General features: G+C 41.1%; 4 protein-coding genes across 11 annotated transcripts; 2 read left to right on the forward strand and 2 right to left on the reverse strand.

The window, feature by feature from the left end:
• The first annotated feature begins 4,949 nt into the window (after window positions 1-4,949).
• Window positions 4,950-15,945, forward strand: LOC116199534 (phosphomethylpyrimidine synthase, chloroplastic). 7 transcript variants are annotated; one of them, XM_031529911.1, is made up of 14 exons: window positions 4,950-5,754; window positions 6,089-6,154; window positions 6,339-6,476; window positions 6,608-6,673; window positions 6,758-6,943; window positions 7,028-7,114; window positions 7,218-7,331; window positions 7,412-7,536; window positions 7,634-7,742; window positions 7,840-7,965; window positions 8,199-8,519; window positions 8,623-8,746; window positions 8,877-9,003; window positions 9,212-9,452. In XM_031529911.1, exons 1-13 carry the CDS (start codon window positions 4,987-4,989, stop codon window positions 8,987-8,989), a joined length of 2,343 nt encoding a protein of 780 aa, XP_031385771.1. In that variant the 5' UTR covers window positions 4,950-4,986; the 3' UTR covers window positions 8,990-9,003; window positions 9,212-9,452. The 7 variants fall into 7 exon arrangements, 6 of the variants coding, with proteins under 6 accessions (XP_031385771.1, XP_031385776.1, XP_031385773.1 ...); XM_031529916.1 differs by lacking the exons at window positions 7,840-7,965; window positions 8,199-8,519; window positions 8,623-8,746; window positions 8,877-9,003; window positions 9,212-9,452 and adding exons at window positions 11,951-12,261; window positions 12,428-12,555; window positions 12,800-13,626; window positions 13,782-14,464; window positions 14,945-15,945 and having other exon boundaries at window positions 4,963-5,754; XR_004155558.1 differs by lacking the exons at window positions 4,950-5,754; window positions 6,089-6,154; window positions 6,339-6,476; ... (9 more) ...; window positions 8,877-9,003; window positions 9,212-9,452 and adding exons at window positions 10,983-11,136; window positions 11,926-12,261; window positions 12,428-12,555; ... (2 more) ...; window positions 14,945-15,051; window positions 15,278-15,945.
• Window positions 15,946-16,852: 907 nt separating this feature from the next.
• On the forward strand, window positions 16,853-18,177 carry LOC116199537 (leucine-rich repeat extensin-like protein 1). The gene has a single exon (XM_031529919.1). The coding sequence runs from the start codon at window positions 16,929-16,931 to the stop codon at window positions 17,907-17,909; it is 981 nt and encodes a 326-aa protein (XP_031385779.1). The 5' UTR covers window positions 16,853-16,928; the 3' UTR covers window positions 17,910-18,177.
• A 2,472-nt stretch (window positions 18,178-20,649) lies between these two features.
• LOC116199538 lies at window positions 20,650-21,401 on the reverse strand. Its single transcript, XM_031529920.1, has one exon. It carries the CDS (start codon window positions 21,164-21,166, stop codon window positions 20,888-20,890), a length of 279 nt encoding a protein of 92 aa, XP_031385780.1. The 5' UTR covers window positions 21,167-21,401; the 3' UTR covers window positions 20,650-20,887.
• A 553-nt stretch (window positions 21,402-21,954) lies between these two features.
• LOC116199536 lies at window positions 21,955-24,970 on the reverse strand. Of its 2 annotated transcripts, XM_031529917.1 has the most exons (3): window positions 24,812-24,970; window positions 22,998-24,479; window positions 21,955-22,684 (listed from the first exon to the last, which is right to left on the reverse strand). In XM_031529917.1, the coding sequence occupies exons 2-3, from the start codon at window positions 24,284-24,286 to the stop codon at window positions 22,423-22,425; spliced, it is 1,551 nt and encodes a 516-aa protein (XP_031385777.1). In that variant the 5' UTR covers window positions 24,287-24,479; window positions 24,812-24,970; the 3' UTR covers window positions 21,955-22,422. The 2 variants fall into 2 exon arrangements, with proteins under 2 accessions (XP_031385777.1, XP_031385778.1); XM_031529918.1 differs by lacking the exon at window positions 24,812-24,970 and having other exon boundaries at window positions 22,998-24,805.
• Between the last annotated feature and the right edge of the window lie 1,998 nt (window positions 24,971-26,968).

A 26,968-nucleotide genomic window follows, 5' to 3' on the forward strand; every position in this document is an offset into this window, starting at 1 on the left:
TGTTCTTATAATGCATTAAGTAATTGCTTAATTTTAAGTAGCTGTCTCAAAAGTAGAATAATAGTGTAGGGGCTGGAGATCCTTGTTTGCTGGCTTAAACTTTAAATCCTTTCCGAAAAACATAAAATAAAAATAAAATACAAGTGAATATTTGTATCTAAGCATATCTATGTATTATAAATATATATATATATAAGTCGAGCTATTTTAATATAGATCATGCTTACATAAAATTATGATTATAATTTATATATTCTCACAAAGAAAGTGGGTTTTGATTTTTTTTTTGAGTAAACATCTAATCATATTATTTATAAATTCGGGCATTGTTACAAGAGTAACCTTCAAACATACAAAGGGAAACAATATTCAGCCTAACACCTAATTGACATAGGTTGTGAGCATGAGGATTAGATGGCCGAGAAATCTATATACAACGCCAATCCAAGAATCAAGAAAACATTTGTCTAATATCTATTACAAGGTTCTAAATAACTCAAGAAACATTTCGGGGGTTCAAAATAGCATTAAAACAATCTAAAGCATCGCTTTCGATCCAAATCTGCGACCAACTAAAGTTGAGTGCAAGTGTGACTGCAATTAGTATAGCATGTGCATCGGTTTGTAGGGGGGTGCCGCAGTAGTCGGTGCCCACCACGCCTGCAATGGCACGACTGGGTTTTGAAATTTGTATTTAACAGGTCTATTTCTATCCGAGATTAATTAGGCTATTTGGTATGCAAAATCCTGACTTCAGATCCTAAAATATTTCCGATATTAAAAAAATCTTTGAGTTGCACAGTTCGTCAAAAAAGACGGCATATACTCTTTTCCACCTCAGTCCAATGTTTTTTTTTAAAAAAATTTCCCGGTGGATTTTGCACGATGAAGGAAATCCGTTTGTTTTGTGCTAGTTTAAATTTTGATTCCTCTCCAAAATATATATATATATATATAAGTGAATATTAATCAAATAGTGGATCATTCACCCAAAAGAAAATCAAATAGTGGATCATGATTTCGTACAGTGAAGGAAAGCTATTAGTTTTGTACTAGATTAATTTTTTTGGCTACTGTACAATATTAAATTTTAATTCCTTTCCCAAAAAAAAACTTTACAAAAATACAACTGAATATTAATCAATATCAGTATCTAAAATCTATCTATCTATGTTGTAACCGGGAAAAAAATATATGTATCTATGTTATATGTAAGTCGAGCTAGAATGGCACTGGTTTGATAGCTTCTCCACCGTGCCCCAATTAAATTACTCAAAATTGAATTTTCTCGTACATTTTATTTGAAAGAAATTCACCTTTTAACAATTGGCAACAAGAAAAAGTATATCTGTAAATTCATGCCGATAGCAACCATAAATGTGCAACAGTATACATTATACGATTATAGAATTATAGAATTATAGAATAAGTGACTACAGGTCCCTCTCTTCATTCTCACGGCGAGTGGTGTGGGATTTCCCACATTTTTTGAATTTAAATAAATGATATATATGTTTTAACATTTTTTGAAATTAAATAAATGATATGTATATATATATATAGTTTACGCCACCTCATAGCCGAAATCTAAAGGGTCTTGGCTAATTCAGATTCGAGTCGTGTCGATCCTCTCATAATTGTGGATTTTCTCCATTCATAAGATTTAAACCCGAAATCTTATTTTAGAGAAATAAGCGCCGCATCACCTTAATCAACATACCTTGGGTAATATTATTTTTATTTTAGTATGAAAAAAGTATTTCAATTGATCACCAATTTAATTAGCCTCTTTTTATTTGTGACGATGTGTGTCCTAATTCTTTGTGATGAAACACAAGGTTACGCAAACATATGACTGATAAGACTAATCCTCGCTTGGGCATTAACTTGACCACGACTAGGAGATACTTTTAATAAGTTTCGAACACGTGCACTACAAGTAAAATTTAGTAGAACAATGTTGGCTTTCATACAGTATGATATATTATTAGAATTCTTTTTTAGAAAATCTGAATGAGATACTAGCAGTTAGATTTCATATGTTTACACACAAATAGTTTTATCATTAATTACAATTAAACTCAACATCAATTATTACATAAACTGATATGATAAATTTAATCAAAGATAGCTGGAAAAAAAAAATCGTCCCGCGGCATCGTGCAGGTTGCTTCCCAGTATATAAATATTTCAGACCTTCGGTTACGATGATGAAGATCGGAAAAACGGAGGGGACGAAAGAAAGCTTCCTCTTTGCTATGGTTACTGTCTTGAGGCATTTGAACAAAGGGGAGTGCGCATTGATCATACGTACGAGACGAGATGAGAAGACCTCAATCATATAATAAAGGCTTATTACCCTGTATGGGATGGGTTGAGAAGAAGACTGATCTGGCTAACTAGCTACATTAGGGCAAATTGAATGTTTTCATTCAAATCCTATGTAACACGATGATGCCAAGTTGGCGATCATAGTACCAATCGAAAATTAATGTATGGGTGATAATATAAGTAGGCAAGTTGAATTTTTAGCCATGGAGTTATGGGTTTTGTTTGATCCAAGTTCTAAAAATATAGTGAGTTGAAATATTGCACTTTGTGGCAAAATTAGGGTATCCTATGTAAACGGACTTTCCCTGTATTATAGAGGGTTGAAAATCATAGAAGTAGTAGCTAGTATACATTATTCCCTCATGTGGAGATTATGAAGTACAAATTATATATTTTTATTTATAACCTTCATCTTGTTAATTTTATATGAATTAATTTTGCCATTTTATTCCTCTCTGTTTATAACTGCAAAAGTTTGTCTTTTTATTCCTTTCAGGTAGGTTTTTCTTTCCTCGTTCTAACAGATAATGGTATACTTTTGGACACAAAATATATATCTCTAGAAAGCTATTAATGTTTATTGCAACTTTCAATATAATATTCAAGTGTTATCATTGATAGTGAGATTTAAAATAAATAAATAAAAAAGAAATTGTGAAAATTTAGAGAGTTGAAAGTTATTGAAATGAAACCCTCATGTTTTGCACTTCAAAATTTATGTATATATATTAATATTATAATTCATTCATTGATTGATTAATAAAAAAAAATTATTTTAAAATTTTAGCTAGTCATCTTACCCTCGCATTACGCGGACTTTTTTGCGATTTTTATTTTATGTTGATAGTATTGTATTTACGAATTTTATAATAACAAAAAATTTAAAATAAATAATGTCCTTAAAAATATCTAATATATAAATACATTGTGAAAATTTGAAAAAAATTAATTATGAAAATGTGAAAAAATCTAGATGTATATTAATGTACAGGGAATGCGAATGGTCAATCATCCAGGAGCTAAAGTTATGAATGGAATTATATTTCTCAAATTATATATTAAATTTTGTCACGGTCTCGCCATCGATAGTCACCCCAATGCCTCACTCCTCCTCTGCCACTATCGCATTCATTCTGCTATCCACCCATAGCGGCCGACAGATCACCAAAACCTCTCCTGCCACACACTCGAATACCGAGTTGTATCCACAGTGAGTTACGTGTGCACCTCGATTTCGATTCAAACAAGGGTGCATCCAACAATTTCTAAATGCTAAATTAATTCCTCTTAAAAATTTCTGAGCCATAAGAAGGCATGGAGGATTTTTGGGAACATATGAGGGAGCAATAACTTTGGATGAAAATGTAGGCTGATCTTGAGGAGAGGGAACAGGCAACAGGCAACAACCGCTTCAGCATGCCTATACAATGAAAGAAAAATCGTAAATAACTAATAAATGAGTACATGTAGTCTCGTTAAGTATCGAACTTATGACCTCTAGGTCAATAGGTGAGGGTGTGCACCACTGCACTCAATAATAAAATTAAGTTTAGTCAGTATAGAAAATTTCAAAAAAAATTCATGTGAATCATTTTCTAGATAATAAAATTAGAATTGATTAACTTATGTATACTGATACATTTAATTACTTTTTTTTTATTGAGAATGAATTATTATGTAGAGAAATGATTCGCATAGAAATTGAATTATATTATAGAAATTTAATTTAATTTTTTATATTGATATGTATCTAATACACAATTAGTTATCATTTCTCCTTTGTATCAATCAATCAATTATAATACATAAAGCCACGGAATGATACGAAAATGTGCCAAGATTCACTTTTTTGAACTTCTCATCTCATGGTCAATTATCTTTTCGAATACTCAAAGTATTTAATTCTTAATAAGAGGTTTGTATATTTGTCCTTTTTCTATTTGTTAGTACTTCGTAAGTACACCATTTCCTCACATTTTTCTACATTTTATGTATGTATGATATTGTGAAATATCATTATCATAATCTATCGTTATTCCACGTTCACTCAATATGTCTCCATAAATTTTCTCCTTATAATACTTCGCCTTAACCGTGTGCCTCTCTCTAGAAAAGTATATCTATTTTTCAAACAGTCACTTAAAATAATTACAAAGTATCGAAACACAAAACCAAATCACTAGAGTTGTTTCTTTAAAGTTTGTCGAATAAATTACACTTCTTTAATTTATTTACACGTCCACCTAACGTGAGGGTATTTACCTAGTTATGTATTATAGCTATGGATTACGATGTGAAAATTTCCTGTTTTATTAAACTTCATCTAATTTTATACGAATTTTTCAAAAAAATAAAAAAGACATCGCGTGCCTTTTTGTCTTTTAGTTTCTTGTTGACTAAGAAGAATGAAATTGTAACAACGGGTTACAACTGTCGGATCGAGTTACTCTACAGTCCATCTAACGGCTGAAATTTAATTCGAATTTAATCCAACCGTGTTCTCTCACTTTCCCAGTCACTCGTTCACAGAATTGGCAGATATTTCCCGCGAAAACTTACAAACTATGATGTTGATAGTCGATCCCATTCCAACTTATATATAGCTCGCTGATATTTTCTCTCTTTCTAACGCTAGCAGTGCTTCGAAAGACAAAAATGTCATCGATCGAATGCTTTCACCCGACGATTCACAGAAAACATTGCTCGCGTGCGTTCTCCAATCTATGCGACTTTCAATGGTCGACCTTGCTTCGCTCTCAATCGAGGCGTTTGAACGGGAGCCTGGACCCCTCTGTTTCGAACCCTCTGTCTGTCCCTTCGACAGTGCCCAACATTTCCTGGAAGTTCGGTTTTTGGGGCGGTATTAGGAAGAATAATCAGATAAGGGGGAGTGGAGTCCCAGCCAGCACGCGGGACAACAGCCCAAACCGGAGGAGCGAGTTTAACCAGCGGAGAGGGAACTGGTGGTGGTGGTGGGAGCAGTTGATGCCATCCCGGGAATTTGGAGTTCTGCTTTTGCAGTTTGGGCTTATGATGTTGGTCATGCGGTTGGTCCGCCCAGGTTCCCCACTGGCTGGGGCGGAACCTAAGGCTCGGCCAGTCACGCACTTGAGCGTTCCGTACAGCGAGTTTCTCGGCCAGGTCAGCTGTGACCAGGTTGAGAAAGTCGAAGTCAGTGGAGTTCGCATAAATTTTAAACTGAGAGACCAGGCAGGGAGTGGGGATGGCGATGAGTACAGGGCTGCCACAAGCAATTTGCAAGAATTGGGACCATTAGCAATGAGTCAGGATTCGATTCAGAGGATTGTTTACACCACAACCAGGCCGGTGGATATTAAGACTCCTTATGAGAAGATGGTTGACAATGGGGTGGAGTTCGGCAAACCGGATAAGCAGTCTGATCGAGTCTTAAACACAGTATTGGTACACATAGTCGAAATCTCTCCCTCCCTTCTTTTTTCTCCCTTTATTCTGCTGAAAGGCGGAAATCAGGACACATTTGGCTGCTGACTAATCATCACGGCACATTGGTACTAGTATACTACCTCTAAACCTGTTCCCATATTCTGCTCGGAAACAATGCTTATTGGGAATCTTTGATTCCATTTTTCAGTTGCTTCATTAAGGATAACTAAATGTTAGCCTAAATGTATTTTGGAAGGTATTATAGTTGTATTAACCTATTGGAGCATTTATTTTGTGGGATTTTGATGCAACGTAAATATATGGTACATATGATCATCTACTTGTCTATCAGATATCCTTGTTCGGCGCAGCAATGCTTCTCGGGTTCCTCCATCAATCCCCTGTAAGCTTCTCCAAGGTATGAGTATAGACTCGGTTAGTCTTGGTAGTCTTACCTCATCGGAAATGTTATATGACAAAGAACTTATGCCATTTACATCTACAAGCTTAAGTTACATCGAATCGTATCGGAGTTTGATTGAACTAGATAACAAATCTATTTCTATGCCACAAAATTGACAACTTGAAGATTCTGTGTGCAGCACGGTGCAAGTCAACTTAAAAGCTGGAAATCTCTTGGCTCAGGCAGGTTGAAAGTATCCAAGCAGGGGGAGGGCATCATCAAATTTTCTGATGTTGCAGGTGTGGATGAGGCCAAGGAGGAGCTGGAAGAAATCGTTGTATGACCCTAACTCATTCCTTGATCGAGTAACTCCTTTTATTAGCCGTTTGGTTTAGCTTTAGTAGCTGAGGGTTCACGTTTCATTCATGAAGTAGGGTATCTCAACTGCTGACGATCTTTCTTGCCCAGGAATTTCTTAGGAATCCTGACAGGTACATACGAGTTGGTGCTCGTCCTCCACGAGGCATCCTTCTGGTGAGGTTCCAATTCCAAGTTGACTTTAAGATAGAAAGTACCCGCTTTATGTAATTGCACATTATGGTTTTTGATCTTAAATAGGTCGGTCCGCCTGGGACTGGGAAGACGCTTTTAGCAAAGGCTGTTGCTGGGGAGGCGGAAGTTCCTTTCATAAGCTGTCCGGCTAGCGAGTTCATAGAGATGTACATTGGAATGGGCGCCTCGCGAGTGAGAGATCTTTTTGCTCGGGCAAAGAAAGAGGCCCCGTCCATAATATTTATAGACGAGGTCTATTTCCCAGCTTTTGATATCACTGACCTCTAAATTAAATTGTCGGAGACTACCAGTGAATAAATTTTCTTCCACATGTAGATAGATGCAGTGGCCAAAAATCGTGACGGTAAATTCCGCCTAGTAAGCAACGATGAACGAGAACAGACCTTGAACCAACTACTCACTGTATGCTTCCCCTGCAAAGAAGCCTTGGTTTTTTTCGTGATTGTAGCTAATCAGAACAGATAGAAGATACATAAGGCTTTCCGTGATCTCTCTTTAATTGCAGGAGATGGATGGATTTGAGAGCAGTCCTGCTGTTATCGTTCTTGGAGCGACAAATCGTGCTGATGTCCTGGATCCTGCACTTTGCCGACCTGGGAGATTTGATCGGGTTGTTATGGTTCAGTATCATAGAGATGATCTTTTCTCAACTGGTTAAAATAAATTGAACAAATTTGAAAATAAATTTCTGATCGTTAGGTGGAATCGCCAGATAGAACTGGAAGAGAAGCCATTCTAAAGGTCCATGTTTCGAAGAACGAACTTCCTTTGGAGGAGGATGTCGACCTCAGTGACATTGCTTCGATGACACCGGGTTTTACAGGGTGACTCTTGGTTCCTTCCTTTCCATTCCAATATTGTATTGCTTCACATCCACTTTCCCTCGTCAATTTTGGTTAACTCGTTAAGAGTTCATGCTAGGGCGGACCTTGCAAATTTAGTGAATGAGGCTGCTTTACTTGCTGGAAGACAGAACAAACTTGTCGTGCAGAAGATCGACTTTGTCAATGCAGTCGAGAGATCCATAGCCGTAATAAAAATTCTCCCTTTCCCATTGAAAGTAGAGACTTGGCCTTCTCAAAGTGCTTCATCATTAGTGATCAAGAAATTTCCTCAACTTGGTGCAGGGGGTTGAGAAGAAAACCGTGAGGTTGCACGGAAGCGAAAAGGCCGTGATTGCACGACATGAAGCTGGACATGCAATTGTAGGCACTGCTGTTGCTAATCTGCTTCCAGGACAACCCCAAGTCGAGGTAAAGTATTCTCTAGAAAAGAGTTTTCTCCGTAGATACTTTTCCCAGGAAAACAGATAATGTGAAATAATATGGAGCCTTGGCTTTGCCTTACATCCCTTCTCTTGTTAAGGAGAGAATGATCTCTTGGTCGGAATAACAATCATCAGAATGTTTCCAGCATGGAGCGAATAGCATGACTTCATCTAGATGTCCTGGAAAAGAAGTATGAGTTCTATTCATGATTCTTTCAGAAACTGAGCATATTGCCGAGATCGGGAGGGGCACTTGGATTTACTTACACTCCGATGAACGAAGACAGGTACTTGCTGTTCATGGATGAGCTCTGGGGTCGGTTGGCGATTCTTCTAGGAGGGCGCGCAGCTGAACAAGTGGCCTATTCAGGACGTGTATCGACTGGCGCGATCGATGATATCCGTAAAGCGACTGATATTGCATACAAGGCAGTGGCAGAATACGGCCTTAATTGCACAGTAGGTCCCGTCTCGCTAGTTGCACTTTCTGGAGGTGGAATCGATCAGCCTCCTGGAATACTTGCTTCAGGAATGGACCAGGTTCTCTTGTCATAATTATTAGTGTTCCTTGTTTTTCCTTTTATTCTGTAAATTAATCCTTTTAATTCGAGGGGAAGTTTAAACTCAAGGGAGTTGATGGCAGGGGCACCTCATTGATCTTGTTCAGAGAGAGGTTAAGGAATTGCTGCAATCAGCACTGGACGTAGCAATCTCTGTTGTGCGGGCCAATCCCAGTGTCTTGGAGGGACTCGGTGCGCGATTAGAAGGTAAACAGTTGCTTTCCTCTGTTTATGTTCCAACTGTCAGACGTTTTCTGATTGCGTATAGTTCCCAGATCTTGTATCATGACTTCCTTGAAAACATTCGTTCTGGTACTTACTGATGTTCATCTATCAGAGGATGAGAAGGTCGAAGGCGAAGAATTACGCAAATGGTTAGACTCGGTTGTCGTGCCGAGTGAGCTTGCAGCATTCATTAGAGGCCACAAGAAGCAGGGGCTTTTCAATTAAGCCAATGCAGATGGGTTAAGAATCACAACTCCGTATACTGATCTCCAGTGTCGAGTGACAAACTCAAATGATCCATAAATTCCATATGACCCTCTTCTGCTATATATATATATATGTATTATATCATGCCTCTGAAATAGGCCTCGCTCATGATGTTACGGTTCAATGCACATATTTGATTTCGAGATCTGTCGCTTATATTAAGCTCTTTGCATGTACCAGCAACTGCAGGAGCTTTCTTATGCCGGATTCGGAGTTGTGGCAGGATGAGCCAATTGCACATGTGAACCTCCAGAGGCTCAACATCAGCTCCAACGACCACCGTTTTTCACTTACGCATTGCAAACGTATATTTTACGACTGTTCTAATGTATACAGCATATAGAAGTTGTACAATCGATATGTTTGTCGTAATTCCTCGATTAACAATCAATACAAGAGCTGTTCGATCAATAATGCTCAATCAATGTGGTTAATGCTTTGATATTTTTCTTGTGCAGCTAGAAGAAAATATCAGTGTTGCTTTCTGAAAGTGACCTATCCTTCCTGTTCTTTTCTGCATCAAATCTGTCCACTTGGGTGTTGGGACAAACCTGACCTTGGTGGAGCCATTCTCATGTAGTCGAATTTTATTCCAAGGAAAATAAAAATTTCAAAAAAAAAAAAAAAGTGAATAGAAAGATTGTCAGGATCGATCTCTTCCATTTTTATATTTCGAATGATTTATTAAATTTTTTCTAAATTGCAATGATTGCAATAAAATATGGGTATTGGTTTGGAAAAGTAATTATTACTAATTAACGATATTGTTCGGTTGGTTAAATTTAGAAAAGAAAAAAAAAAGCGATCACAATTTATTAACATTTTTTTTTCGTGGGATTTTAATTTATGCTCAACATGGGTTAGAAAAATCTTTTTTTTTTTTTTAATTCCCCAAATGCATGCAAAGGAGCCACTAAATGATAGCATAAGTATATAATTTTTTGGGTAAGGTAGCATGAGTATAATTTCATTAGCCAATATCATGACACGGCTGGCACATGACGTAAATTTATTATGAAGCGAGGTACCATATTTCACTGGTTTTGATATTTAAGACTCCTACATAGCTGTTTCAAATCATCGATACTGCATGATAAAACGTAGTCCTGCTGGTCATTCTTTTCTTGTCCCACCGATTGCGCAGTGTAACAACTGTAACTACGTACTTTCATGTTCATGGATATTTTATGTAGATATCGAGAAGTTGGCAGAATATAACTCCTTCGAGTTGCACCCTCCAACTCTATTACAACAGCATTATTGTCATTTAAGAACAAAAAAAATAAATAAAATTTAATATTATCACATTAATTACCGTACATATACTTATTTATACATTTTAATTTTTTTTATTAAATATGGTATCTTATATTGCCATCCTACTACATGACAGTATAATGAATTAATGGTAAGAGTAAGACACTTATACTGCATTTGGTTTCAAAGTAGGATTTTAAAATTAAAATTTAATTTTGAAAAAGAGTGGTATAAATTGTTATGTACGGAGCTCACCCTTTAACTTTGTATAAATTATTTTGTTTTGTTGTTAGTAGAATTAAATTAAAATATGATTTTAAAATCATACTTTGAAATCAAACAAGTCATTAATTGCGCAATTACGCCGAAATGTGATGATTGTGAAAAAGTCGCTCTCTTGATTAGAAGCACGAAGTTCCGTGATAGACCATCATCAGTAGCATTTTCATTTTCAATTTCTATAAGTTATGCATGTTAATGAGTCCAATTAATCGAAGTTTGAATCAAATCTATACGGAGAAATAAAGTCAATCGTGAATTTTTTTCATCCAAAGGTCGAATCGAATAAGAGGTGCTAAAGCACGCACGGACCAATTAGTTGAGTCACCTTTCTATAGTTCACTCAACAAATATCTTTGGCCAGGGAGCCACGTAGGCCTTCGCTTTAGGTACCTTTTTTTCCAGACGGCCCATTGCCTCCATTTCCTATAAAGCGACGTCACGCCCTGAACGTGATCTTCGATAACCAAAGAGCTAAGAGCTCCCTCCTCTCAAAGAGCCGCAGACCAGCCAACCAGAAGACGAGATAAGACGACGATTCTTCTTCTTCTTCGCTCGCTCACCACCAGGTTCTCCCTGCGTACCTTTTCCTCTGTGGTGTTTACTAGTGCCTGCTCTCTCAGTGAATGCGATCTTCTGTCCGTAAGCGGATTTCTCTGTTGAGCTGGTAATGCCTCGTTGGCGGAACTTTTTTTGCTTTTTCACGCATTGCATGCTGTAAATCTGATGTCGTCTGAATCGTCTTGTCTGATACTTTAGCTGCCGTTCGATCTATGGCATTTCCTGCTTCGATCTGTGTTTCTCTTCGGTCGTTTAATATGGCTCTGCTTCGGTTTCCTTCTCGATCGTTTCCTATGGTCTATGAAATGTTCTGTATCCGATTCTATGCGGAATGTTCATGAGTCGTATATGTAGATGCTGTCTTTGCATGTGCATGCGTCTCCTTCAGCCCGTATCGTTTATGATTCTTCTGTTTGTATGGACAAAGATCCTGTGTTAGCTGAAAAATGGAAATTATATATATGTCCTGCTTCGATATCTGTTTTTCTTCAGTGGTTTGAAATGGCTGTGTTCCGGCTTCCTCTTAGAATTTTGTTACCTGTTCGGCTGTTCACTGTTTTCAGATTCACTGCATTTTGATTTTGCTGTTGCCCTGTGATCCCTGTAGCAATCAGCATCCGATTCTATGAGTAATTTCATGAGTTATCCAACCTTCTTCGAGTAATGTTCATGAGTTATCCAACCTTCTTTGTGGTTGAATTCATCTCTTACTGGACGGATTTCCCCTTTAATTGTTCACAAAATGGCAATCACTGCCCACGATAAAGATTTTTATCTAGTAGTTGATCTTTCAACAGCGTGATATTTTCAGATTAATACAAGATGGCATCAGTGCACACTACCTTCGTGTCAGCTTTGTGCAACAATGGCAATCACTCTTCACCCGCTAAGTTTCCGAGCTCTGCCTTCCTGCCTGGTTTTGATGTGGCTGTCCGAGCTTCTACTGCGCATAAGAATGAAATGCTTCCTACTTTCAAAAGTGTTGGACCTAAAGCCACATTAACCTTTGATCCCCGAACATCCAATGCTGAGAAGACCAAGCAAAAGAAGCATACAGTTGACCCTGCTGCTCCTGATTTCTTGCCCCTCCCTTCATTTGAGCAGTGCTTCCCAAAGAGCTCGAAAGAATATAGGTTTGCCTTATGCCTGTTATGCTTATGTTTATATGATATATCTCCAACTGTTTGAGATGTTTTATTGTTGAATTACTTTTACTGGTTAAAAGATCTCCTTGAGACTGGAAAATTGTGGCAAAAATATTACCACTTGATTTTGTCTGTGATCTGTTCTCACTCTCAGGGAGGTCATTCATGAAGAAACTGGTCATGTACTCAAAGTTCCTTTCCGCCGGATCCACCTCAGTGGGGATGAGCCAGACTTCGACATTTACGACACTAGCGGGCCTCAAAATATTAGCCCGCGAATAGGTACACAATCAGATTCCCTGTATCAAAACTTTAATCTATCTACTCCAACAGCAGTCGTTGCATTATATGCATCATTCATTTCAGACAAAACTTAACATTACAAAAAAATTACATAAACAAATATCACATGGATTGAAATTCATTGAGTCATTATTGTCTAAGGAGAAGAAAGCTTTGGTGAAACACGTTTGCATTCTACAAATATTATGAACTAATAATTCATACAAATGACATTGTCAAATAGGACTTCCTAAGCTGCGAAAAGAGTGGGTTGACTGCCGGGAAAAGATAGGTGTGCCGAGGTACACTCAGATGTATTATGCTAAGCAGGGAATAATTACTGAAGAAATGCTGTTCTGCGCTGCTCGTGAGAAGCTTGACCCAGAGTTTGTTAGATCAGAGGTTGCTCGAGGGCGAGCTATTATCCCTTCAAACAAGAAGCACTTAGAGCTGGAGCCTATGGTAGTAGGGAGAAACTTCCTAGTCAAAGTTAATGCCAACATTGGAAATTCCGTTGTCGCGAGCTCCATTGAGGAGGAAGTCTATAAGGTTCAATGGGCAACCATGTGGGGTGCTGATACGGTGATGGATCTTTCAACAGGTCACCACATCCACGAGACCCGTGAATGGATCCTGCGTAACTCTGCTGTGCCAGTTGGGACTGTCCCAATATACCAAGCACTTGAAAAAGTGAATGGAATTGCTGAAAATCTTAGTTGGGAAGTTTTCAGGGATACTTTGATAGAACAAGCTGAGCAGGGTGTCGATTACTTCACTATTCATGCTGGGGTTCTACTCAGGTACATACCTCTGACTGCGAAGCGCATGACTGGAATTGTTTCCCGTGGAGGATCCATTCATGCAAAGTGGTGCTTGGCTTATCACAAGGAGAATTTTGCCTATGAGCACTGGGATGAGATACTGGATATTTGCAATCAGTATGATGTAGCACTGTCAATAGGCGATGGCTTGAGACCCGGATCAATATATGATGCTAATGATTCTGCTCAGTTCGCAGAGCTTCTAACTCAGGGGGAGCTCACTCGCAGAGCTTGGGAAAAGGATGTGCAGGTAATGATTATTTACTTTCTGCTGTTATTTCTTAATTGTGGTTTTAACTTCAATTGCCAATATTCGGTTACTATGTTTTTCTATATCTGTCAATCTTCTAGTATTCATGTGCTCCATCTTGTTCAACCTTCTAAGTACTGTTCTGGTAATTGCAGGTGATGAATGAAGGCCCAGGCCACATTCCGATGCACAAAATCCCTGAGAACATGCAGAAACAACTGGAATGGTGCAACGAGGCTCCTTTCTACACTCTTGGTCCATTAACAACAGATATTGCTCCTGGGTACGATCATATTACTTCTGCAATCGGTGCTGCCAATATTGGGGCACTTGGTACAGCTCTCCTCTGTTATGTGACACCAAAAGAGCACCTTGGGCTGCCCAATAGGGATGATGTAAAGGCTGGTGTGATTGCATACAAGATTGCTGCACACGCAGCTGATTTAGCGAAAGGCCATCCTCATGCTCAGGCCTGGGATGATGCTTTGAGCAAGGCTAGATTTGAGTTCCGATGGATGGATCAGTTTGCTCTCTCGCTAGACCCCATGACAGCTATGTCCTTCCATGATGAAACTCTGCCATCAGATGGAGCTAAAGTTGCTCATTTTTGCTCTATGTGTGGACCCAAGTTCTGCTCTATGAAGATAACCGAGGATGTGAGGAAATATGCAGAGAAACATGGATATGGAGACGCGGAAGAAGCTCTGCAGCATGGGATGGAAGCTATGAGTGCTGAGTTCCTTGCTGCTAAGAAAACTGTTAGTGGGGAGCAACATGGTGAAGTTGGTGGAGAAATCTACTTGCCTGCAGAATATATTAGCTCCAAAGAGAGGTGAAGGTCAGTATCACTCAGCGCCTTCTTTGCATTTGACTTTACAAGCAGAATGGTGATGTGTCTTGGATAGTGAACATCCAAAAGATGAATTGTCACATAGCACTGAATTTGCTGAATGAACCTGACCTCGTGTTCTCATATCTCGATTCTGGGAAAATTTCTTACCCCTATTTCGGTGGTTGCTATCTATGATATCAGTCTTTATGTAAGATAAACATGGTTAACTGAGATTGTTCATCCATGTAGGGGAGTTAATTCTTTATGCTTCTTGATGATGTTGGTTTTCTTAATATAATTTTCTGTCGGTGACTGATGCTCGTCACTTTTGCTGCTAGTCCTAGTCTCCCTCATTTATGACCATTATCAGCAATTCTGAAACTCTTGATCGAAGTTATCGTGCTGTTTAACCAAGTATGAGGAACTGAGTCCTGATTAGCCTGTTTGCTTTAGGAAAATTAGCGTCTCACAATAACTTTCTTGCAGGTAAAAGTGACCGTGGAGTTATTCTGAAACTGGAGGAGCCATGCCATGTGGCCCACTCATGGAAGACGACAATGATCATCTGGAAGTTCTCAGTTTGATTTTGCTGGGTGAGTACTTAGCTTAATCAGAGGAGTAACTTCCGTAGACATTTCCATCTCCTGTTTTAGTGCTTGCTTATGTTATGGTATCGTGAATAAAATGCTCTTATTAGTCCTGGATTTTCCATCAGCTCTGATTTTTCTTTCTTTCTTGCTTCCTCCTTTCATCTACTTTATTTGTGTCGAATGGTTCCACTGACGGAAGAAACGCACCGGGGGTGTCCGAATCCGCTAGCGTTCCGCTAGCAGGTTCGGGCTGAGAAAGTCCCTTCGAACCTGAACAGGATAATACCTGCGTAGGGAGTGTGCTTTTTCTTTTCTCTTCTTTGTTCCCTATATGCTTTTGCAGAGGAAATCGAAAGCAAGCGGTCATATGATTTGGCTGTGGAGGTGGCAAACTACCCCTCACCTTGGGCAGCATTTTAATGGCTCTCTGAGAGGTAATTAACTCGTAAAATCATGACGTATGTGGAGCTCCCGAGACTGCCTGTTAGTTATTAATCACCCCGAGTCCATTCCTTAAAAAATCCGAGTATTACCAGGTCAATCATTAAATAGTTCCAAGTTAGAATCAAATCTAACGAAAAGGAATGACAAGGTATGATCTGTTACTTAATTAACCATATGAGTTTTTCGGTTGTCTGGTATAGAAGAGATTGTGTTACCGGTGCAAGTTGCATCTGTACAATGATTAGAGGAAATGTTGAGAAGATATGGGATTCAATGATTGACAGAATGAGATAGCCGTCCTATAGCCTATAGGAATGTTTTGAAAGTAAAATTGTACAGTCAGAGATCGATTCCAGTATTCGACGCCGTGTTTTTATTGTTTTATATGGTGGAGAAAAGAAAATAGAATGAAATCACAAAACAAATTGGGAATATTTATTTATTTTGCTTTCATTTCGGTGTACCAATATATATTCTTTTTAAGTATTGATTGGATTCCATAAAGTAGCTTAATCAAGTGTCAAAGCTCTAGACCTTTTTAACAGATCTAAGAATTAAGGTCTTCGAGCAAAACAGATGACTCACTTGATAAAAGGATAATCTGCGCAATCAATGGAACGACGAGTGAGCTTGTATAGAATAGAATCATGACGAGGCTAATATAAGGGTGTGTGCCAACTGTTGTACAATAATCAAATGTTAAAAGAAGTAAAATTATATTTTTTTTCTTTGAAAGTGAATTTTGCATAACATCTGCAGAAGGCATTGCATGGCGCCGTCATCGCGAGCTAAAAGCGATAAATATCGAGTTGCAAAGTTGTTGACCACGCCTTGGTTTAGTCGGTCTCACATTAGACTTAGAGAAAAAGCATAAATATCGTAAACTAACATATTTTCACACACATTGGCACATGTTTAACCGGAGGAATAAAAAGGAAATGCAATATTTAAGATATTAATTGTGCGTAGAGATGTTGCCAAATAATAAAAATTTGTCGTTCATCTAATTAAGCGTTAATCTCTTGGGCATCGACCCAAGAAGAATCGATATTACGCTTATTGATAATTCAGATATATTTAATTATTACGTTATACTGTTATTAGCTCCAAACAACAGGCGCACGCAGATTGAATTGAACACCTTTGAGTCGGGGACAGAATATATTCCCACAATTAACTGTAGGAGAAAAGGAAAAAAGAAACAGCAAGGGAAAGAAACGTTTCTTCTGACCCCACGCGTCATCCTCGATTTATAAATAAAAAAATAAAAAAAATTCCCCCACGTAACGTAACACCAAACCGGCGTCGCCTCCCCCTTCCTCCCCTCCCCACCCCCCCACCCCCCCCCCCCCCCCCCCCCCCCCCCCCCCCCCCCCCCCCCCCTCTCTCTCTCTCTGACTGACTGCTTGCCCACGGCTGCCGCCGGGAAATCCGCCATGGCCGAGCCCCCACCGCCCCCTCTGGACCTCGATATCACTGTGATCTCCGCCAAGCACCTCAAGAACGTCAACTGGCGGACCGGCACTCTCAAGCCCTACGCCGCCGTCTACCTCGACCCCGACCGCCGCCTCTCCACCCGCCCCGACGAGCACGGATCCACCAGCCCCGTCTGGAACGACCGATTCACCCTCCCCCTCACCACCCCCCTCGACGACGCCTTCCTCACCATCGAGATCTTCCACTCCAGGCCCTCCGAGACCCTGAAACCCTTGGTCGGTTCCCTCCGCGTCCCCCTCTTCGCCCTCATCGACTCGGCCGAGTCGTCCCCCGACCGGAATCACAAGCTCGAGCTCCTCCGCCCGTCCGGCCGCCCCCAGGGGAAGGTCAGGGTGAGTCTCGCTCTCCGGGAACGCCGTAGCTACAGCTCAGCCCCCGATAGCAGCTCTTATTTCTCCTCCGCCTCTCCTCCACCTCCTCCGCCGCCGCCGTATCCCTATGCGCGCGACTACAGGGACTTTTTCTCCTCTCCTCGCTATGCTTACTCCGATCAGTTCCCAGGCTACTACTACCACCACTACGCGGTTCCTCCTCCACCGGCATGGCCGCACTTCAGCCGGCTTCCCGTCCACAGCCCGGCCCCTGCAGGCGGCCCCTCAGCTCCTCCATTTGCTCCTGTGGACTTCTGCCATCCCACCGCCACCGCGGACCCGAAGCTCGTGCCTCCCCCTCCCCATTGGATCTCTGATCACAGCCCGTCGCCATCCACCTATCTGACGAGGTCCAACAGTTACAATGCGATGTTGAGCGGCCCCACTGCTCCTGAAGTACAGAGGCCGCCGTACGGCCATGAAACTACGGGATCAGTTGCTGATGCTCTGGGAGGGATGAGCCTTGGAGAAGGGAGCAGGCATGAGGCTGATTATGCATGGAGGAAGCATCACGCTCAAAGTAGCAGCGAGTACCACCGCGGCTATTGACTCTGAACTCTGCTGAGAGTTGAAAGAGTGGGGATGTTGCTAAATAGCTTGTGCTTTTCTGCCTATGGTAATCTGTAGATTTCACTGCCTGTCCATGTACATCTGCTGCCTGATTAATCTGATGGGTTGTTATCTTTTTCTTTTGCTTGTTCCCATTGTCAAGCTTGGAACTTGGTCAAAAGCTTGGGTACATATCTATGTCAATATGTATGTGAATGTTGGAGGAATTATTATTTTCTATGGTAATGATTTTGAATGTTCTCTTTCTTATCTGCACTTAATCAATCGTGCATGGAGTCGGACGTGCTGCAGCCTGTTGAAGCTCGAAAGCTCCACATTCCGGTTTTAGAGATTCTTCAATTAATAATGCTGATTTGAATGTTCTTTTTCTTATCTGCACTTAATCAATCGTGCATGGAGTCGCACGTGCTGCAGCCTGTTGAAGCTCAAAAGCTCCACATTCCATTTTTAGAGATTCTTCAATTAAGAATGCTAGTACTAGTATTGTTCCATTATGGAGGTTTGGTATCGGGTGGTCTCATCTACTGCAATTACAGCCTATATATTTTGCTAGCATCTTTCTGGCATTATACTAAATAGTAACATTGCTATGTTCATACGTGATAGGTTTTCCCTGCCTTAGTTGTGGTTGTGAACTAAATTCTTATTAATGAGAGATATTGCTTATACTTATGTTTGGATATTTGAAGATAGGTGGTTTTGCAAAGAGTAGTCGGACCAATATTAGTGGAAAGAGTGATGTACGCTAGGTGAACATGTTGAAGTACCCAATGATTGCAAGGATGGGGGATGGGGTGGGATGGACTGATGGAGGAAAGAAGGATATATGTGTGAGATTTATTGTTCATCTGCTGTTTTATTTGATTGATTGCTAGAATGTTTGCCGTTCACTATCTAAGCGACAGAGAAACATTCCTCGTGCAAAGGATTGGATTACTTGAGGACTTTTCTGCATAGCTTTTTGTATGTGAACTGTTTTCTGCTCCATTGTGTGGCAATAACGCAAAAGGACATGGAAGGTTATTCAGCACGGAGGGGAAACGGTCTAGATGGTGAAAAAGATGAAGCTCACTGTGAGGCTAGGCATGAGGAATGGTAAACAGAGTTGATATGAACAGTTAGGAGAGGCTAGAGTCATACACACTGTCGAGACCTGGCACAGAGACTCTCTCTCATACATTACAACTGCAGTGGTCAATCGGGTAGTGAACTTGTAAACTACTTAATGGATCACAATGGTGTTAGCCGAGGAAAGACACAGACCAAATATGAGATCACAGGCTTCTTGTAGGAGATTATATGCACCTGTAGATGCAGGAAGTTTTCTGTTTCCAGATTTTGTACAAGCTGGGGAGATATTTACTGAATGAGGGTAGAGAAGAGAAGATTGATTGCGGGCTTCTGAGATGAGATAGTTTGCGCCTGCAACAACGAAAAGATATGCTTCAATTCATTTGAGCTCATTGCATGGTCCCCCTAGTTCCTAGTATTCCTCCCAAGGATCTTTCAGGAGTTCCTTTTAATGATTGCCTGAGCTCTGATACTTTCAGGAGTTCTGTTTCGTGACATATTTTAGCTGGAAAACTGGTTATCTTATATAACTTATATTCAAACTCCAATTTCATTTTAGCATTCAAATGATTCTGTGTTTACTGGTGATTTGGGAAGCTTGTATGATCTGATGGCATACTCAAAACGTCATCCGAAATGAAAACTTAGGAAAGCCTGTGATGATGTTGCAGTAGATCGCTAGACTAAAATACATAATTTTTATGTGATTGAAGAAAGTGATAATCTCGTGGAGCTTTTCGATATTGGATTAGTCAATATGCGGAAATTTGTCGATTTTGTTGCTTACAACACTTGGCTCCTGTCCCCAATATTTTTACATCGATCAGCTATAGTCAAATGCATCCTCTTGATATCATCAACAGGCATGTCTCTCGTACCCTTCTTAAGAGCACGGTAATTGCATAATTTGTCATGCTTCTTCTGTAATCTAAGCCTTTCACTGTGATTTTCTCATCCGTTGACATTCCGCAGGAGTAGACCCCAATGAATATGATCTTAATGCATCTTTTTTCATTTTCCTTTTGCTGCTCAGCACCTCCTTTTCTTTCCTCTTCTGTGATCTATTGCTGCAGGTTCACAATTGATAAGAGTCTGGAAGTCCTTAAGGATGGCAAACTGACTCTGAACTAGTTCCTCGAGGTAAAGCTTTTATCCTATTGAGAAATCAGGAGATTAAGAAGGTTCATCTCGTTCAAGACTTTAAGTTAGCCGCACACTCTGTTTTCATCAACCTCATTTGCTACCTCTACTCTAAGCATGAATTTTGTTGTACACTCTTCTGTCTTGGCATGGACTTGGCCTGCTTAAGTTAATTCCAATTTGTATTTTCTCCGACCCCAACAGTCTATACATGCACATTTCTTCAGGTTCCACTTATCAGAGTCAAGAACTGACACGTCTGAGCAAACTATCTGGCAGCGCAAAACATTTTCCGATCAAGACAATCTTTCCCAAGATGTTGTCTGTGTTTTAGTTAGCTGCAATTCCTGCTTCATGAGTGCGCATATAGTTCGATTGGGCTAAGCAACTGCATGTATATATAATATGTTATTTCAGTGCTGTGATGTAAGAGACGAGCGCTGGTTTGCTTGATTTCAATTCAGTGCTAGTACCATGCATGTATATATATGTTATTTCAGTGTTGTGATATAAGAAACAGAGTGCTGGTTGTTTGATTTCGATTCAATGCTAATACCATGCAATTGTCAAGTCAAATTGCCCAAAGTACATGAACAGAACCCCCAGGGAGAGGCAACAAATAACATTTTTTGTTTTTCCCTTCTGAAGGAAGGTAGGACAGGAGCCACAGCCCAGCACATGGAAATTCATCAAATTTTCTTGAAACCAAATGGACAGGAAAAACTATATCTGTAGCTCGAGTCGGGTTACTCTTTCTTGGCAAAGAGACCTCCGAAGACGCCATTCTTCTTCTTCTGTGGGACGGTGACAGAGTTCTTCCGGCCGCCCGAGGTGGTGCCACCGTTCTTCTCGTCCACTTTCTTGAGGATAGGATCGGTCTCGAGGAGCTGCTCCTCCTTCTGAAGCCCGCCTAGGATCCAGTCAAGAAGGCCTTTCTCCTCCTTGCTGCCGCCGGCTTCCTTGGCAGCTGTGGCCGCAAAAACTCTCCCCGCTGCAGGGCTGAAGGCAATAGGCAGGGAAGCCATCGATAGCTAGCCTGTATCTGACTGAGCTTGGAAAGGAGGTGTGACCGTGAAGCAGAGGGAGAGGATTACTTAGGACACGAATGCGGATTGGCTAATATAATTCCTTCCGGCCTTTGATGGTCGAGGCTCAGCCGTCGGATGGAAGTTGAGGTTATGGTGGGAGATAGAATGGGGGAGTGTTTGCAGCACAAGCTCTCCACAGGAGTCTCATCCTCAGTGGGTATGGATGTGGGGGTGCCACGTCACAGGGTGATGATCCACCACCCTACCCTCTACCCCAGTTATCAATTTTCGTCCGTGGCCTTGAGCCTAGTAACTTGATTCCGTCTTAATGCCACTGCACTTTTGAGCTGCGGCTTTACATGGAAATTCAGGGCGAAGATCGACACATTATGCATGAAATCCGATGGCGATGTTGTTTTATCGAGTGTGTACTTGAGTGATCAAGGATGTTTCGTTTCGGTTGGTGCTACTTTCCGCTTAAACTCGAAGTTTTGGTTCTCCTTTCCCGAAAACGAACGTAAGGGGGCAGTTAGATATTCGAGGTTGTCCCGATGATTGCTTTGTCTGTCGTGACTATGTTTGATGGGCTAATAAATGGCCCTTTCCTCTTTCTCTGCTCAGCAGTTTAATGGCCGTTTCATTTGTCCAGAAAAAACATGGGCTTTTAAGGTCTTTGAGACACCCAAAATCAGTCCCACATGCTGGCCCATAAGAAAATCTGGGGAAGGGAGAGGACACGGGAAATTCATCGATGCAAATCGATCGAGCAAAGAACTTCTCTGATCTTGAACAAGCATCGGTTGATCAAATATCATCGTCTGAAGCGGATGGAAGATCCTCCAAAGCAAGTACATGAACTCAAGCCACATAGGGAGTAGGCAGACAACAAATAGTAAGATACGATATTCTTGGCTTGTTCTTCGGAGCTTTTATATGTGAAGAAAAAACTTTACATTACTCTTGTGACTGTACAAAACTGGATCTCATCCACCCCACCAAAGATCAAAACCCATCGTCACTTGAAACCCTCGTCCTACTCCTCATCCTGTCAATCCACACTCTCATGACATACGTTTTTACCTTTCGCCTATTTCCTCGGATGAACAATTCAGATTCATGCCGAGACTTGCGATATTACTCCGAGGAAGGCATAGGCGAAAAGAAACCTCCTCTTTTCATGCCCTTCCCTGTACCCCCCGTGTTCCTCCTGATTTCTTCGGACCATGAAGTTTGCACTTGCTCTTCCTAGTCTACTAAGCCTCCTGGGAGTAACTGTTATCTTGGTCCGGGGGAGCAAGGGGGTAGCATGTGTCCTCACCCCCAGTGTTCCACAGGAAATGCGCGTAGTTTGCCGCATAGAAAGAGTTTGTCGGATCAGCAGAAATGGCTTCCAAGAAGGTCTCTTCGGCCGCCCATAAGTCGTTCCTGACTCTCCACAGAAATGTTGCGTACTTATTGAACGCCTCCGCATCTGGCGGGTCTACTGCAACAGCCTTCTTGAAGTACTCCTCAGCTCTGTCAGTCCGCAAAAATAAAATCATTAGTAACAAGATAACCCCAAGGGCATTAGTTAAGTATAAACGAGCAGTACCAGTCGCATGCCATCAATGAAACCACATTAGTGAAACAAATTCGATTAGAAGAACCACTACTTGAAGACTGTCATTGCTTCCTAGTATGTCCTTTTCTCAATTCAAAATTCTGGCTTCGGTGTCTCGTCCATGTTGCCACAACATCAACAGGGGCCCATTCATTCCAAGTAACCGACGCATATGGAAGACGAAATTTGTACCATAAAAGTATAAGAAGCTGACGCATGAATTAATACCTGTCGTAATCGTGGGTCACGAGGTAGAGAAACTGGGCGTAGTTGGCGAGAAGAAGCTGATTATTAGGATCTTGAGACAGTCCAATTTGATAAAGAACCTCCGTCTTCGAGTACTCAGAATGTTCCTCATCGGCTTCCAACTTTGCTATCACTGGTGACACAAAATTCGCCACGGTCTCACGGTCGAGAGCTTCATCTCTTATTGCAGCCTCCATTTTAGAAGCTTCTTCCACAATAGCTTTCCAAAGATCAACCTCCTCTTCTCTCAATGATCCAAGAGAGGAAGACATTGAAAACTCGTTAGGGAGTATGGCATCCCGATAACCTGACCGACTGGGATGGGGATGCCCCTCTCCATCCGTTCCACTAATACCTGGCAGGAAATTCCCGCCGCCACCACCATCTCTACCGCCAACTGAAGTCGAATTTGCACCAGATGCTGGGGTCGAGATTGAAAATGCTTTTGTAGGCGAAGAACCAAAACTTTCGTGTTCACTCTCCTGAGTCTCGACCATGGAAACAGCCTCCAAGGCTGGTGGTGGAGCTGCAATCGCAGGGCTGCAGCCCATCGAGTGCACCGAATAATTTGCTAATAAAATCATCAAGTATACCATTAACGTAGGTGTCTGCGAGAATACCCTCTGGAATAGCCACACGAATGAAGCATTCATGTCTTCTTGTACACGAACCAGCAGGCTCTGCAAATCTTCGTATAAAGGAATTTCCCTCATCTGCAATGCGTAGCTTTGGATCTCTCTGACTATGAACACCGTGGAACTAAACGCCGTCTTGATCGAACAGTAAGCTGTCTCCCCTGCTTCTCGGAACCCCTCTTGCCATTGCAGCTTCCTCTTAAGCATCCGAACCGAGACAGGCAGATCCACACAACTCGCCTTGCGTTCAATACTCGTCACAGAATTAGTGCCATCTTCCCAATTTGGTGCGTCAGTTTCCCTCCCATTTAGGCTGAAGCCATCTCCAGAGCAAGAGGCAAATTCGTTGCCCATCCGGCGTGCTAATTCCTCACGTTGATCCGAGAACTCCTCATTTGAGAAGGAACCGAAGCTTGCAGTGCAAGCTCGCTGGATGGGGCGGGGCCTGTGTCTCGAGAACTCACTCGATTGGCACCCGGGCAGTTGTGCGGATGATGGATTGCTAAGAACACTCAGTCTATTCGAAGAAGATGGAGAAGCGAATACCGCAGAAGCTACAGCTCGAGCGGCCGAGGGACCTTTTGGGACGATGGGCCGGAACAAAGGCAGAGGTGGCGAAGCTACTCCAGCTCCCATAGTGTGAAACAGGCGAGAGAGAGAGAGCAACGAAGAGATGAAATGAAAGCTTTGGGAAAAATCGAATCCCAGAGAGCTTTATCTGTGGAAACAGAAAGCTCCTCTTTGCCAATTGGGAATCTCTCGCCTTTGCCTTTTGAATCAGATCGCCATAAAAAGTCTTCACCTTTCTTCTTCCGATTCACGCTTCCACCTGAAAAATTCAACACCATGAATCCCATAAGTCAATTCATCGAACAGCTTCATCACAATCCACAAACCACGCTGTTTCTTTCACTCTCGCCCCCAAATTTCCCCACAAATACAGTGCACTCATCGCTCTCGACGTTAAGTTTCAACGTCCATCGAGGAATTAGAGGAGATCGGTGAACATGGACGCCACACTTTTCAACGAAAATCGGATCCCAAACAATCTCCATCTTTCCAAGGAAGCCCAAAAGACTAGAAATAGATGGAGATTAAAAAAAAAAAATTGAAGGTAAATGAATGTTATGAGGAGGCGTGCGGAGAGAGCTCAAAGCTTACCCTTTGAGCTATTGTTCCGTCGGCGCCGGTGAACGCTGAGGAGATTTCCGACGGAATCTCCGAAGCGAATCACGACCGGAACTTCACTCTCAGATTGTCAGAGCCAGAGCTGTGCCTCAGTTGGTCATTTTATATGCATATATATATATATATATGTATGTATGTATGTATGTATGTATATGTATATGTATGTATATAAATGGGGTGGGGGGGGGGGGGGGGGGGGGGGGGGGGCGGGCTCTTAGTCTTAGTCTTTGCCAGTTGGAGTTGAAAGATCTTTTCTCAGGAACCGCCATGGAAAGGGTGTTTCACTTTACTTTTCTTTTCAATACTTTTTTTTTTAACGTGACTTAATAATCGAAAGTTAAATTGAATCTCAACTAATTCAGTTGAGATGGATCCACTCATTAAGAGGTAAAACTCTCGTAATAATGATTTTTTTACATATAAAAGAATTTGAATTTGAGACTTTATTTAAGAGAAATGCGCGTAAAATCACTTAAACTAGTCTAAGTTGATTTTTCAATATATATTTTTGTTTCCTTATGGAAAATTATTATGCAACTAGCATATTATATTTGCACTTGCCAGTAACAATCACAAAAAATTACGAATCTAGGATGGTACCTCAACATTTTATCGAGCGCCGACATGTACAATAGAATTTGCGCAAGCGTTATATATATTAAGAAACTTTAAGGTCAAATTTTAGCCGTCGAATTGTCAGGGATATCGTGCCCCATCGAATACAATCTTCACGTATGTATAATAAGAAATGCAATTGATCTAGCCTAGTTTATTAAATGATTTCTCACACTAATATTCCTCACAAAATTACTCTTTTTTTTTTTTAGGTCATTAGCTACACCTATTCCATAACCGCTCGCGTGTTTCATAACCTTTATTAATATCTATGACAAGAATATCGAGAACCATGCATCGTATATTAGGCTAAATAGAGAGATCATATTATGGTGTAAACCAGCAAATATTTGGCGAGTATCGCGTGCGGGCAGCCCTACCTCATGTACGAGCCACCGTGGGGCCTTCATAAAAACGAGAGACAAAATCGAGAGTAGAACGACGAATCTTGTTCGATTCGTCAATTGGTCAGATCCATTTACGAGCTTTAACTCGATCCAATGGGGGGGAAATCCTATGCTTGCAATCGCTTTCAGGATCGATCGACGATGAAAAATGAATAACGAGTCATCCATCGGGGGAGAAAGTGATAGCATTACATTATATGGTTCTGTTACAGTGTAAGACAGGTAGCTCTACGGCTCTACCACTACTTTTTAGGTGGGACTACAACTAGTCCAGTTGGACGACAATTACTAGGTGGGTAGATCATAGTTCACACGTCACCGCCTCCGTTCCGAGAGATCTTTCCATACTGTTTGAACCCAAAAAAAAAAAAAAAATCGTTCCAGATTGATATTCATACTCCGAAGGGTCCGTCTCCCACGGGGCTATCTTCACGGTCACGGGCCGTCTGGGCTTTTATCAGGCCGTTGCTTGTGCGCCGCGTGTGCACCCTCCCTTGATTCTCCTTTTAGATACCCCCGCCTAAATCCGTGATTCCCACCGGCCCAGTGGAGATTCATTCTGCCCACTTCATTTGACCAGTGACTGCTCCTCTTTAACTTGACGCTCACGGCTCTAATGAAAGGCATTGTTTTACGATTAATTACCCTATAAGTGGAGGGATCTTGCTGGGAACGAAGGGGAGATATGTTGAGCCCGAGAGCACACCCGCCGGAGCAGGGCCGAGCCAAGATTTTTATCTAGGGGTAAATTTATATTTTTTGAGTAAAATTTAAAAATTTTAAAGTTCAAGAAGGTAAAGTACTAATTTTACATTAAAAAAATACATACTTTTAGGATAAAATTTAAAATTTTCAAAGTTCAGGAGAGGGTAATTGCCCATCCTGCTCCTTCATTGGCTCCGTCCCTGCACGGGAGTATTAACTTGACAAATAATAATTTCCACTACGAGCCGTGAGATAAGACAGAAATAATAAATGAAGAATAATGAATGACGCTGAGATTTAACGTGAAAAACACTCGAGTGCGGAAGGAAAAATCACAAGGGACCAACGAACAAAGATTTTACTATATAATCAACTTGTTACCCAAATATTGCTCTCTCCGTGG

Source organism: Punica granatum, chromosome 3 (genome assembly GCF_007655135.1).
Source record: "Punica granatum isolate Tunisia-2019 chromosome 3, ASM765513v2, whole genome shotgun sequence".
Lineage (NCBI taxonomy): Eukaryota > Viridiplantae > Streptophyta > Magnoliopsida > Myrtales > Lythraceae > Punica > Punica granatum.

What these genes read in the sequence shown, in the direction of transcription:
- LOC116199538 (XM_031529920.1), bottom strand. Translation starts at nt 21,166, where the DNA reads ATGGCTTCCCTGCCTATTGCCTTCAGCCCTGCAGCGGGGAGAGTTTTT.
- LOC116199534 (XM_031529916.1), top strand. Translation starts at nt 4,987, where the DNA reads ATGTCATCGATCGAATGCTTTCACCCGACGATTCACAGAAAACATTGC. An exon ending in GAGTCTTAAACACAGTATTG is followed by an intron (nt 5,755 to 6,088) that starts GTACACATAGTC and finishes CTTGTCTATCAG; the next exon opens with ATATCCTTGTTCGGCGCAGC. An exon ending in CCTTGAACCAACTACTCACT is followed by an intron (nt 7,115 to 7,217) that starts GTATGCTTCCCC and finishes CTTTAATTGCAG; the next exon opens with GAGATGGATGGATTTGAGAG.
- LOC116199536 (XM_031529917.1), bottom strand. Translation starts at nt 24,286, where the DNA reads ATGGGAGCTGGAGTAGCTTCGCCACCTCTGCCTTTGTTCCGGCCCATC. An exon ending in GTGACCCACGATTACGACAG is followed by an intron (nt 22,685 to 22,997) that starts GTATTAATTCAT and finishes GCGGACTGACAG; the next exon opens with AGCTGAGGAGTACTTCAAGA.
- LOC116199537 (XM_031529919.1), top strand. Translation starts at nt 16,929, where the DNA reads ATGGCCGAGCCCCCACCGCCCCCTCTGGACCTCGATATCACTGTGATC.